The 14,537-nt window shown below is 40.4% G+C and overlaps 1 protein-coding gene across 1 annotated transcript in view; it reads right to left on the reverse strand.

Annotated features, from left to right (window-relative positions):
- Positions 1–281: 281 nt before the first annotated feature.
- Positions 282–14,537, reverse strand: part of PGBD5 (piggyBac transposable element derived 5) — a 175,600-nt gene continuing 161,344 nt past the window's right edge. Inside the window, exons 6-7 of the mRNA XM_043963316.1 lie at positions 8,758–8,863; positions 282–6,009 (exon numbers count right to left, since the gene is read on the reverse strand). Of these exons, the coding sequence (XP_043819251.1) occupies positions 5,814–6,009; positions 8,758–8,863 (302 nt within the window). The 3' untranslated portion in view covers positions 282–5,813. The remainder of the gene's footprint in view (positions 6,010–8,757; positions 8,864–14,537) is intronic.

Below are 14,537 nucleotides of genomic sequence, written 5' to 3' on the forward strand. Positions count from 1 at the left end.
TATTTGAATCCTGAATCCTGAATCCAGGGCCAGTGCTTTATCCACTGTGCCACCTAGCTGCCCCCAATAGTTTATAATAATAACTCTAAATCCAATAGACTTTGTATATGATACCTTGTTTTGTTTCATAAATTGAGAAGAGATATAGGATTCTTCGTGGCTCAGTGGATAGAGTCCTGGCTCTAGAGTCAGAAGACTCTTCCTCTTGAGTTCAAATCTAGCCTTAGACACTTACTAGCTAGGGGATCCTAGACAAATTACTTAACCGTCTTTGCCTCAGTTCCTCATCTGTAAAATGAACTGGAGGAGGAAATGGCAAACCACTCCTGTATCTTTTGCCAAGAAAATCCCAAATGGAGTCATGAAGAGCTGGACACAATTGACAAATGACTGAATAAGAATAACATAAAATTCTTAGAAGGAAAAAAGGTCTGCAGTGGAGGAGAGAGGAGAGAAAGGTATGGAGAGAAGGAAGGGTGGGAGAGAGGCAGGGGGAGAGGTGGAGAGAAAGAATCTGAATCCTCTTAATCCAAAAATAATAACAATAAAGAGACAAGAGTGAAGAGTTCTAGAGTCTACTATTGCTTGGCAAAGGCAGAAGCTGGTGGAGAACAGTAGCCAAGGTTATACTGAAAAAAGGCCAGAATTATGTAAGGATTATTATATAGTTTCCTATTCCAAAGCAGGCTACAGAGACCAGTTGTTTATTTACCTAGGCAGATAGCTATATAGATAGGTGAATATATCTATAGCTATGTGTGTATATACATGCACACGAACACATACACATGCATATTAGAACAGTTGCTTAGTTATTTTTTGCAAGTTTTCTTGGTGCTCTCTCTTTCTAGCTTTTCATACTCAATCCTCTTGACAAGCCCTTCTTTGGGGGAAGGGTGTGGGATAGAGAAACTTCACAGGGACAGAAAAAGAGCTTGCAGAAGACTAAGGGTCAGTTCTAATCCTGGCAGTTTAGGACCAATAAAGGTTGTTTTACCTCATCTCTGAACCAGTTAACAGAAAACAAAACAAAACAAAACATTCCACAGCCTTTGCCCTGCTGGGTAGGGAAATAGGTTCCAAGGGCTCTGGATGAAAGTCCTGCAAATATGTCTTACCCTTCCTAGATCTTATTTGTAAGAAATATTCTCTAAATGGAAAATGCTTGACAGCTATATTCCAATGCTTATTGTAATATAGAACTTTCCCCCCCCTTCTTCTCTCTTCTCTCTCTCTCTCTCTCTCTCTCTCTCTCTCTCTCTCTCTCTCTCTCTCCATCCCTTTATACTCCAACCTCTCCACTAGTACAAGCTTGGATCACCCTAATGTCACAGACAAAAAAAAGTAATATTTTGCATCTTATCTTAAAAATTTATATTTTAAAAGTAAAGTTTAGCTGTTGATTATTTCAAAAACTACATTTAGCTAAGTTTCAGGTTCTATATAATTTTTCATGAATAAAAATAATATCCTTTATGATTGAGTAATAAATAATTACCTTAAAAAAATAAAATTCCCTGTGTGCTTATGGCACATACATATTTCTACCAGTAACTAGATAGCAATAGGGCACTACAGGTAAAGCTAAAAGGACTCATCAGGTAAACTCTAAGGTGGGAGTAGATGAAAACTCACACACACACACACACACACACACACTCTCTCTCTCTCTCTCTCTCTCTCTCTCTCTCTCTCTCTCTCTCTCACACACACACACACACATACACCAATACAGTAAGTAAAAGGGGAAAAGTGAGTACTGTTGGTGAGAAATATGCTGGTTTTGAGTATTGGGCTAAAGAAGTAATTCTAGTTCCTTACTATACCTTATACAAAAATAGGGAAAACTACAGAGGCTGTAAATGGATTGTGAGATACCATCACAATTCCTTTGAAATTAAGTTTGTATTTCCCAAATTACTCACCCCTAAGGCAAATATGGGGGTGGGAATGGGTGATATTTCTGGTCTTTCCTCCTGCCTTCGTCATTATAATAACAGTGAATCATCCATATTTCCAACTCAATGAAGTCTGAATATTGCTGGTATGCCAGGGTTGGTCAAAACACATACCTTAACAATCATTACCTCAGGGAAGGAGAAAAAGCTAGGATATAGTTTCTCCCCCAGTTCAGGGGTACCACAACCTGACAGCTGTGAAACAATGTTGCAGGGTGAGGTATTTAACTATGGAATTCATCCCACAAATATAGACCTTTTTCTCTCCTGACTCACTGTTACTTTTTTCTGACTCTTATCGACTTTTCTTTTTGCAAAGCTGGGTCTATTTTGGTAGCCTGGCCTCGTACCCAGTTTGGAGTCACTGCTGAGCTGCTCAAAACAATCCGGTCACCAAATACTTTCCTCTAAGATAGGAACTTGGAAATATTACGGTAACATTCCACTGACCAGAGTAAAGAATTTTAGTTGGTTATGGGGAGCACACATAAATCTAATAAGGGGCAGCATAATAAAGGAGGCAGAAAATGTAATTAGGAATTTATTCATTTAAAGCAAAGTATTATTAAAGCAAATGTATTATTAAAAATTACTAAAGTATGATTTGGTGTAATTCTTGCCTGTTGTGATTTAGTATTTCTACTAAATGTAGAAGTTTGCTGTGGATGAACTTTGTTCACATTTCTTTTTGTTAGCTTCTCTGTGGGGGACATGTGGTCTGGGAAGTTCATGAGTCAATCTTTTTTAGACCAAACCATCCCAAAGGAAATCAAGAGACAACATGGCGGCCAGCACCTAGCCAGAGCATAGGAACTCACTGTCATGAAATATAATAGATTGTGTCTGTCTCTTACCCCTTTGCCAACCAGACATCCTTGCTCCCTCTTGTAAGAATCACTCACCAGGTTGTTTGCCTGTCACAAATAATCATCCTCTACTGTGTCAGGCTCTGCCACAAGCAAATTCAAATGACATCCTGACTGCTGTCAGCCCTAGGGAACAGTGGAGTCAGATAGATTTTTAGCTAGAGAAATTCCAAAAGCCATCCTAAAACACCTATAAGGCATGGGTGTGTGTGTGTGTGGGGGCAGGGGACACAATTCCTTAAAGAGCAGGCCTGTGCTAGGATACCTGATTGGGGTATCTTCCTGATTTCCAACCCCCTGAGGAAACTGGCTGGATTACTTGCAAACTCTGCTATAGGGCATGTGGTGTAGGCCATACTGCCTGACTTTTCTTTTTTAAGTATCAGTTCATCAGAAATCAGTTGTCTACCATTTTAGTTACAGAGCACTAATATCATCTAATCACTCTCTAATTATCTGGTAATTTAACAGCACACACAACTTCACAGTAATAGGGAATGACACAAGGTACAAAGTAAAAGTAATTAGAAAATCAGTTTAGAAGGCATATTTATCCCCCAAAATGATACAGATACCTAGAATAGGGGTGGGTAGGGGGTTTGCTTGATGAATTTGCTCTTGCTCAAAACTTGAAAAATTTAAAAAAAAAAGCTTCTAGGAAGCTCACAAGTCTTTGGATGATTAATGGAAGCCAAGAAGACTGGATAACGCACCTGTAAATTGACTCTTTCTTTGACTTTGGGAAATTCAGAAATAATCTGCATTTTAGTTCTTTGATTTCTAGTGTCACTTCTTCCCATCCCTAACTCTCAAATCAGCAAAAACAAAAGTAAATATAGCTTTGAAAATTGATTCTCTAATTGCTGGGACAAAAAAAGAAAAGAGAGACACTAAACATTTTTTCTCAGTGTTTCCCTTAGTGTCAAAAAGCACATTCAGTTCAGAAATAGTAGACCTAATAGAAAAGGACCACAAATTAAAAATCCATAAAAATCCATGCAACAAACCTGCTTCTAATTAAATTTAGCATGGACCACTTTTTCAATGGTTTTACAAGAATAGGGCAGAAGCTTTAATTTTTTTTTTTAATTTGGGTCTAAAATCCGAAGCATCTAATCAAAACTAGAAGACACTAGCAATTCTTTATCGAGAATACAGAAATGATTAAATGTTCATGAGCACACTTTTAGGAACACTTCTGTTTTGGAGAATGTGAAATCAGGAGGAAAAAATAATAATCCTAAAACCTGAGTTAAATAGATTCTGTATTTTTTTAAAGTGAGGGGTTTATGGAAGAAGAGGGGAAAAATAAAATGAGGGATTTATATAAAGGTCAGATGAAGGAAGGACATTTAAATCCAGCATTTATTTGCTTTTAGCTTGGGGATGGTGCTGATCAGAACAGCCCAGTTTTCTTGTTCTGAGGCTTTCTGGGGGTTGGCATGGGGCATGGGTGTTGAAAGACACACCTGAGTGGAAGTATGTCAGCTGTCCTGGAAAATGCATTGGATCCCTTGTTTTAATGTTGTTCCTATGCTGGCTTCATGCTGTAGGCCTGTCTTATTACATGATGCTATTTTAGTAATTAAATTTCTCTGTTTGGGGTCAAGAAAGAGGCACCTCTTAACCAAAATCTGCGCTTCATCCAAAAATGTTGTCTTGTCTCCCTCTTAAGGTCTTGCTGAAGACAGCTGTATTGGGCAGAGGTGTCATTTAAAATAAGGTAAGTGATTGATGGGACTCCCAGTGTATGGAAGAGATTCAGCTCATGGTCATCTTTACCTTAAAGAGATGTGTCTGTTTCAACAATGCTACACGTGTATTTATGTATGTATATATATAGATCTATATTTAAACTTGTGATTTTTTTGCAAACGACAATAGTGGTAACCAAGCTTAAATTCTAAAAGGCATTCCTATGGTACTTGGCAAGTGCAATATGTTTCTTCTTAAAGTGAACTGTTCTTTCCTGTGCTGGATACAGTCACAAAGTTGTTTAATACGTGTCCAAGATGCAGAGCGGGGGTGGGGGGTGAGGAAGAAGGAAAAGAAATGGAGCGAAACATCACCCGTTATGCTAGATCTTAAAAGCAACACATAGAAAAAGCCAAAGATACATTTAAAAATAAGGAGAGAAAAAAAATGCAGCGATTACACTCCACTTTGAGTTAAATCAGTGTGTTCTCCCTCTTCCCCTTCACATGAGGCAAAGACGCCAAAGTCATCAGTAATACCTCATTTATTAATTAGACTATGCAAACCATTGTCAACTGCTGCTCATTCCATCACTTTCTCTCAATGGCAACCATTTTAATTTTTCTTTTCTTTTTCTCCTGTTAGACACTTCCTAAATTGCCAGGTTAAGAACTGCCTGGACAAATTGGAGAAAACCCAAGTGTCTTCCCTTCTAAACGGTTTTAAGAATGAACGCCATATTTTTGCTGCTTTCACCCTCATCAGTTGACATGCCATGATGCCAAAAGATGTCACAGTCTTACCTAAATTTCCTCCCCATTTTCTAATGTCATGTGACAACATGCCCCGCAATTGGCAGCACTTAGTATTAGTGGGGGCCCCCACGTCTGTCAAGCCTCCTCTATTTGGAGACTGAGCTCGGATTCAGATGGGTGTCATAAGGAGCTCTACACCCTATTGAACAGATACAACTGACAGTATAAATGGCTAGCAACCTAAAAAACCCAGGTCTGGTACACGAAGGGCTGGCAGAGCACTCACAATGCAGCTGTGGGGCGACTTCTTGGTGGGGTGGGATGGGACACTCTTCTTTTAGTGGAAGCCCCAGACAACCGGCTACTCCTCCTGACCAAGTCTCTATTCTATCACAGTGTCACTTTCCAAGCAGGGTGGGGTGGGCATCACCAGGTCCCTGACTGGACATCCAGAGATGCAGATTCTCTTCTTCCAATTCCGATTCTCTCTCCCTTGACGTGGGTCCCTTACCCAGGCCTTGAGGCACATGAATGAGGCGTCAATGGGATGGTGAGGTATCCTCCAAGCCCAACAACTCCTTTACCAGTCTTTCCCCAAACTGTGCCCGACTGTATCTCTTCACGTGGTAGGCCTCGGACATTTTATACAGGATGTAGGCATTATTGATCGCAATGCTGATGGCAAACCAGAACACCTGCTGCCAGGTCTTGTTTGGTTTATGAGAAATGAAATACCTGAAAAGGCAGAGAAGATGAGTTGAGCCAAAGAGTGGTGAGTTTGGTCACAAGATTGGGAGAGGGGTGGTCAAAGAAATTCTAAGTTTCTCAGGGATAGAAACTGTGTTTTATAATGATAACTATCATCTATATAGGGCTAGAGAGTCCACAAAATTATTTACCAGCATAATACTCTCTGATCCTTCTTAAATGTTTTTCCCATCAAAATTTAGGTTTTTTGAGGGTGAGGACTATTTCCTGAGAACAGTGCCTGGCACATAGTAGGCACTTAATAAATGCTTATTGATTGATTGTATTCCTCAAACACCTTGTATAATTCTGGGTAGACAGCAGGTGTCCAATAAGTGCTCATTGAGTGAATCATTAAACAAGAAAAGAACCTTCCCCAACTAAGTTGTGATTTCCAATTTGTTACTTTATATCTTAATGAAAATGTATTCTCACCTATGGTTAAAGTCAGATTATCTCCACCAAGTGGGTCTGGGAAATTCCCATATCCTCATGCCCCTAGGAAGAGCTTCCAGGGGCAGCAAGATACTTGCTGGCCCCAGCTCATCCTGAAATAAGTACAGAAATTCAAATTTCCCCAGCCTTGGATAGTTAAATAAATGATCAATTGCTCTTTGGGGTAGTTCAACCTTGAGCAGAGATTAGAAACATACCCATAATAATTCATCATTATTTTACCATTCAAAAATAATATTTATTTAGCTCCTTTAATAAAGGCAGCCAGGTGGCACAGTCGATAGAGTGCTGGGCCTGGAGTCAGGGACACCTGAGTTCACGGCCTCACACACTAGTTGTGTTACCTTGGGCAAGTCACTTAACCCTGTTTGCCTCAGTTTCCTCATCTGTAAAATGAGCTGGAGAAGGAAATGGTAAACCACTCCAGTATCTTTGGCAAGAAAACCCCAAATGGGGTCATAAGAGTTGGACACAACTGAAACAAAAAACAACAAAAAACCTCCTTTAATATCAAAGTATTATGCTGGGTTCTAGGGATAGCATGTTTGTGTGTATGGGAGGAGGAGCCTGTGCCAGGGAAATGACCTCTACTAACTCACAGCTTGGTAGGAAGGACATAACATGTGGTATGACAATAAACAGTAAGTGGGGAGTAAGTACAAAGATGAATAGACTAGACCAGCGGTTCTCCAAGTGTGCTCCAGGGGCATCCTGGAGCTTCCTAAGACCCTCTTTAAGGGGTCCACACAGTTAAAACTATTTTCATTATAAATAGTAACACATCTACTTTTTAAAAACAGGAATTATCAATAGATGTAGTTTACATAAACAAAAATTCTTTGAGGGGTCCTCAATAATTTTTAAGAGCATGGAGGAGTTCTTGAGCCGAGAAAATTCTAAAGGACTTATGATAAAAAATGCTATCCATCCCCAGAGAAAGAACTGATGGTATCTGAATACAGATTGAAGCACAATTATTTTTACTTTATTATTATTATTATTATTTTATTTTTTTGGCAGGGCAATGGGGGTTAAGTGACTTGCCCAGGGTCATACAACTAGTAAGTGTCAAGTGTCTGAGGTCAGATTTGAACTCAGGTACTCCTGAATCCAGGGCTGGTACTTTATCCACTGCGCCACCTAGCTGCCCCTACTTTATTATTTTTTCTTTTTTTCTGTTTTTGGGGAGATGGGGCACTGAGGGTTAAGTGACTTGCCCAGGGTCACACAGCTAGTAAGTGTTAAGTGTCTGAGGCTGGATGTGAACTCAGGTCTTCTTGAATCCAGGGCTGGTACTTTATCCACTATGCCACCTAGCTGCCCCTTTACTTTATTTTTCTTAAGTTTTTTGTCTGTTTTCTTTTACAACCTGACTAATATGGAAAAGGTTTTGCATGACTACACATGTATAACTTATATTGAATTGTTTGCCTTCTTAAAGGGGGACGGTGGGGAGGGAGGAAGGAAGAGAAATAGGAAAACAGAGTTTTTAAAATGGATGTTAAAATTGTTTTTTTACATGTAATTGGGGAAAAATAAAATGCTAAATAAACCAAAAAAAATTTTTTAATAGCATAAAGAAGTTCTGAGACTAAAAATTTGGGGACTACTAGACAACGAATACTACATGTAATCAATTGAAAGAGGTGATTGGATGTGGGCTGAAGAAGTCAGGAAGACTTCATGGAGAAGGTGGAATTGCTTATTGGGTGTTGAAAGATGGATAGGATTTAGTTAGATAAAAAGGAGAGCCAAATGGAGTCAGGTATTATAGACCTTTGCCCAGCTTGGGCTGGGGGTCAGGGGCAAAGAACAATTATAACAAAGGCTTGGGATTGAGTACAAGAATGGGGTAGAATGAAAATGTATACCTGCCTGGCATGAAGGGCTTATACTTGGCAGTAGAGGGAGACAAAATTGGGCAGGTAGGATATGATTAGCTTATGAGAAACCATGAATGACAAATTAAAGAGTTTGGAGGCAACAGGGCTACACTTCTCTGACTTTCACTTTTCCCATTTCCTAAATAGAGAAACATCATGACTATCAACTATCACACATTTAAAGCTAGAAGAGATCTTCTAGGTCATCGTGTCCAAACCCCCACATTTTACAGATGAGGAAATACTCCCCAGGAGGTTAAATGACTTTTCTAACTCAAGTCACCAAGGTAGTAGCCGGCAGAGCTGAGTATCCATCAATCTACTGAATAAGTGGTGGTGAGAAAATGAGTCAGCCTCTCCCTACTGTGGCAGTCAAGAATTCTCTTTTTTTGCTTACTTGCTGTATTTGTCGTCATATTTGCAGATATAGCTAAGGTGAGCAGCAAAAGCTTCCACAGCCAAAGGGCAGGGGATCTCTCCACTTTTTCTCTTGATGATCACTCCTGCATGGAAAAAAAAGAATAATTCCTTTTCTTAATTTTTCCTTATTTCAAAGTGGGGGAGGAGGGATATTTTCTTTTCTTTTCTTTCTTTTTTTTTTTTTTTTGGTGTGAGGCAATTGGGGTTAAGTGACTTGCCCAGGGTCACACAGCTAGCAAGTGTTAAGTGTCTGAGGCCGGATTTGAATGTAGGTCCTCCTGAATCCAGGGCCAGTGCTCTATCCACTGCGCCACCTAGCTGCCCCTGGATATTTTCTATAGAAGAGCTTTATTCTGGCCAGCTTGTGATAAACAGGGCTTAAAAACAACAGCTCGGAGAAAGAAAAAGATAAAGATCAAAAGAAAGACCCAACACTAAAGAACTGTAGAGAGGAGAAAAATGAAATGCAGATGAGCATACAGGTGGCAGCAAGCTAGGAGAGAAAACATAGACTAGACAGTAGGTACATGGTAACAGAGTGATGTAAAAACACAGTAGGGAGTTTGGAGAGGTAGAAATTGTGCTTTAAACAGCATTTGGGAGTGTGATGTATTCCCTAGTCAGGGCTTGAGGGGTGTGTGTGTGTGTGTGTGTGTGTGTGTGTGTGTGTGTGAGAGAGAGAGAGAGAGAGAGAGAGAGAGAGAGAGAGAGAGAGAGAGAGAGAGAGAGAGAGGGAGGGAGGGGAGGGGAGGGGAGGGAGAGAGGGAGAAAGGCACACAGAGGAGTCCCTCCCTCATCTTATTGATTCTATCCCTTCACTCCCCTCCAGCACTCCAGCCCCATTTCAACAATAACAAGGGCTCTTCCTCTCTTCTTTTCCCCATCCATATCACATGTAGATGCTCAAAATAGCCATCACCTGTGAAATTCAGGAGATGTTGCTGTTGCTTATCCTTTGTTCTCGAAGAGGACTAACAACATCATGGTGATGTCTTGATTGCTGGTGAATTGAATATAAGTGAGGCAGAGCTGTGCAAAGTCATCAGCCTCACTCCCTCCTCCAGAGTCACTGGACAACTGATGATGGCCCAAGATGCAGTGAGTGACCTTGAGCTTTCTAAATTAGTCTTTTCCAGGTCTCAGTTTGTCTGAGGCAATGCCCATTCAAAGACTAAAGGTAATGGAGAGGCAACAAAAGTGGCAATTGCTTAGAGATGGAAGTATAGTATCAATATCACTTGAAAAAGTGAACCAGAATTACCCACGTATTCCTCCAGCTGCCTCCTCCTCCAACCTTACATGCTTCAATTTCAATGAACAAACATTTATTAAGCACTTATGAGTAAGACACTGTGCTAGGCTCAGGGAATACAAATACATACAACAGTCCCTGTCCTCAAAGCACTTCTACTTTATTATGGGAGAGGGAGCATGGAGAGCGGAGGAGAGATATACAAAATATACACAGCTAAATATGATACAATATAATTTAAGGAGGGAGGAGCCACTAATAACTGGGAGGGTTTATTGGGGTTTACTAATAACTGGGGTTTACAAAGAAGGTTTTCATGGAGAACCCAAGTTGAGTCTTGAAGATGAGGATTCTGAAAAGTAGAGATGAAGAGGAGGTTGCATTCAAGGTATGCATTCAAGGCAAGGGGTTCTTAACCCAGAAACATGGACTTGTTTTGAAAAATATTTTGATAACTGTACTTAAATAAATTGCTTTCTTTTATAATCCCATATATTTGTTTTATGCATTCAAAAACATTATTCTGAGAAAGAGATCCGTGGACTTTATCTGACTCCCAAGGGGGTCTAAGAATCCCCAAACTATAATTAGGAACATCAATTAAGGGGTACAAGTAAGAGATGATGAGGGTCTGAAATTGGGTAGAGGCTGTATGAATGGAGAGAAGGGATTCAAGAGATGTAGGTATAATCAATAAGATATAGCAACTAATGAGATACGCGGGGGAAGGTAGCACAAGGCCTGGAGTCAGGAAGACCGAACTTCAAATCTGCCCTCTGACACTTAGTAGCTGTGTGACCCTGGTCACTGTTTCTTCTTCTATAAAATGAGCTGGAGGAGGAAATGGCAAACCACTCCAGTATTTTTGCAAAGAAAATCCCAAATAGGGTAACAGAGCCGGACATGACCAAAATGACAACAATAAAAAAGTAAGAGAGAGGGGCAAGTTGAGGAAAACTGAGATTACCTGGAAGAATGAGAAGATGACAATGCACTCCACAGAAGGAAGGAACGTTGGGAAAGCGGAGGATTGTCAGAGCTGGGGGTAGGAAGATGCTGAATTCAACTCATGCTCATTAGGACATCCAGGTAGAGATGTCCAGAAAGCAGTTGGCAATGAGTATTGGAGTTCTGGGATCTGAGATTAAATAAAGGCACTTGGATGTCAGCTGTGCAGACCTGATGAGTGAACCTGTGAGAACTGTTGAGATTGCTAAGAGAGTGTAAGAGAGAAGAAGGCCTAGGACAGAGTTTTGGGGGATGTCTATGCTCAGCTGGTGGGAGACGGATGATGACCCAGCAAAAGACACTGGGGAGAAGTGATGAGACCCACGGGATCAGAAGTGATCTTTTCCTCACAGGAGGAAACCCAGGAGAAGGCAGAGAGGTCAAGGGAGATAAGGATTAAGAAAAGCCCATTGAATTTAGCAGCAAAGAGATACTGATAGTATAGGAAAGAACCGTTTCAGAATAACAGCAAGATCAGAAGACAGATTGCAAGGGGATTGAGACACGGGTGAGTGGCAAAGCAGTGAAGGCAATGACAGCAGACAGCTCTTTTTAGGCATTTAGCCACAAAAGGTAGAAGAGGTATGGGATGATAGCTGGAGGAGATGGCAGAGCTGGGGAAAGTGTGTTTCTATGCAGGAAAGAGGAGTTATTTATGTCTTTTATTTCACTTCTCTTCCAAATTGGGATTGTGAGGTTTTTTTTAATCCCTTCACAGGACGATTTTGGATATTCCCACATAATCAGATAAGATAGAATAAACTTCCTTGTACTTTTCTCTCCTCAATCCCAACCAAACCCCTTTCCCTGCCCCCCCCCAAAACCCCCCAAACATCCATCACAACACAAATGTACACAAATGAATTCCATTCCATGGATACTTACCTAGTCAGTGAAAGATTAATAATAATAGCACAAAATCCATATATCATTTTAAACTTTTTTTTTTTTTTTTTTGCGAGGCAATTGGGGTTAAGTGACTTGCCCAGGGTCACACAGCTAGTAACTGTTAAGTGTCTGAGGCCGGATTTGAACTCAGGTACTCCTGACTCCAGGGCCGGTGCTCTATCCACTGCGCCACCTAGCTGCCCCTAAGCTCTTTTTTAAAAGCATGTTTTTCATAATGATTCTATAAGAAAAGTTAGTTCAAGGGTTTAGGGTCTCTCCTCATCTCTCTCTCTCTCTCTCTCTCTCTCTCTCATTTATACCTGTGATGTCATTAATGTAAGAAATTATCAGTGATGAAACTTTATCAGTGTGCAATTTATACTCTTAGAACAGAGCTTTTTAACCTGGACTTTTGCAGACCCCCAAGAGGTCCATAGATTGCAGAGGGTCCATGAACTTGGATAAGAAAAAAAATCCTTTTTTTTTCCTTTGCAGGGCAATGAGGGTTAAGTGACTTGCCCAGGGTCACACAGCTACTAAGTGTCAAGTGTCTGAGGCTGGATTTGAACTCAGGTCCTCCTGAATCCAGGGCCAGTGCTTTAGCCACTGTGCCACCCAGCTGCCCCCCCAAAATCCTTATTTTCACTAACCTTTGGTTTGCTTGGGAATTCTATGTATTTTATTTGATGCATTTAAAAGATGTTATCCTGAAAAAGGAGCCATAGGCTTCACCAGACTGCCAAGACATAAAAGAGGTTAAGAACTTTTGTTTCTTTTGCAAGGGTTATTATTCCAATTTTACAGATGAGGAAATAGGCTGAGAGGGGTTGGGATAAGCCAAATCAGTAAGCATAACAGACCAAAGCTTAAACCCAGGTCTTTGGACTCTGACATTAGTGTTCTTTCTACTGTGCCCCCCTTCATATCCTACAAATAGGATGTAAAAACGAGAGAGAGAGAGAGAGAGAGAGAGAGAGAGAGAGAGAGAGAGAGAGAGAGAGAGAGAGAGAGAGAGAAAGCGAGAGAGAGAGAGAGATTCATTAACTTGTATCACTTTGCTGTTTTAGCTCCCAAATTTTTTTTCATAGTATATTTCCATTATTGGCAGCTAGGTGGTGCAGTGGATAGAGTGCTGGGCCTGAAGTCAGGAAGGCTCATCACCCTGAGTTCAAATCCAACTCCAGACACTTACTAGCTATGTGACCTTGGGCAAGTCACTTTACCTTTTTTGCCTCAGTTTCCTCTTCTGGAAAATGAGCTGAAGAAGGAAATGGCAAAACATATCAGTATCTTTGGCAAGAAAACCCTAAATGGGGTCACAAAGAGTTAGACACAACCAAGACAACTGAACAACAATAAATACTTCTCCTATAGCACAGATGCCCATATCAGTTCTAGAGATCATACTATCTAACTGTATAAGGAGGTATTCAACTACACAATCTTTTATGCCAAAGTATGGTTAAGGATTTACATATATCTATTGATTAACCTTTATTTTTTGACCTAATTGACCTAGTTTTGACCTAATTAATTGCCCTACATTAAAAAAAATAATTTGACCTTTTATTTTTGATTAGACATGGGTTTAGGATTATTTGGGGGTTACATTTTGATTATCAAGGAGACTCTACTTTTAAAAAATTACATAGTAAGAAGCCAGAAAGCTGAAGTATCTTCATTTGTTTTAATAGCTGTTTGTAAAAGGTTTTTTTTTTTTTTTTTAAATAGTGTCTCATATTATTACCAGACTTTATATACACATTACATTCTATCAGACTGGCCTGCTCCCTGTTTCCCATACTCAGCATCCTATCTTGCATCTCTGCAATTTTCCAGGCTGTCTCCTGGGCCTGCAATGCATTCTCCCTCACCGCTGCCTCTTAAGAATCCTTAGGTTCCTTTAAAGTGTAAGTCCTCTGCCAGTTCCCGTGTCAAGTCCCTTGTGATTCACTCAGCTGCTGCTGCTCTTCTCTTCCTCATGATCCTTTATTTTTATTTATCTCTCAACATGTTGTATCCCTCCAGTAGGCTGCAAGCTCCTGGAAGGCAGAGATTTTAAACTTCTGCTCTTTGTATCTCCAACATCTGGGACAATGAATACTTGTTGAGTTTGTTGACCTTGTTCCACAATGTTGTGCTTGAAAATTTTGTTGTTGTTCAGTCGTGGCTGATTTTTCATGACCCCATTTGGCATTTTCTTGGTAAAGATACTGGAGGGGTTTGCCATTTACTTCTCCAGCTCATTTTGCAGATGAAGAGACTGAGAGACAAATGGGGTTAAGTGACTTGTCCAGGGTCACACAACTGTTAAGTGCCCAAGGCCAGATATGAACTCAGGTCTTCCTGATTCCAGGCCAGGTGCTCTATCTACCACACCACCTTTAGTTGCCCTTAAATGCACATGGTCAGAATAAGAATGAGATTGCAGACCCAAAGAGGAGTTTAGGTATAAATTTTCCTTTCTCAAGGGTCCTCTACCTCATAGAAGGGACTGATACTTAGCCTTGTTACTGAGACCTGGATATACCTCCTAGGGCTAATGAAATGGAAGCTAGTTAAGCTTAGGACTTGTTTTACAGAGGCCAGCTCCACCAAAATTCTGTCCT

Source organism: Dromiciops gliroides, chromosome 4 (assembly GCF_019393635.1).
Source record: "Dromiciops gliroides isolate mDroGli1 chromosome 4, mDroGli1.pri, whole genome shotgun sequence".
Taxonomy (NCBI): Eukaryota; Metazoa; Chordata; class Mammalia; order Microbiotheria; family Microbiotheriidae; genus Dromiciops; species Dromiciops gliroides.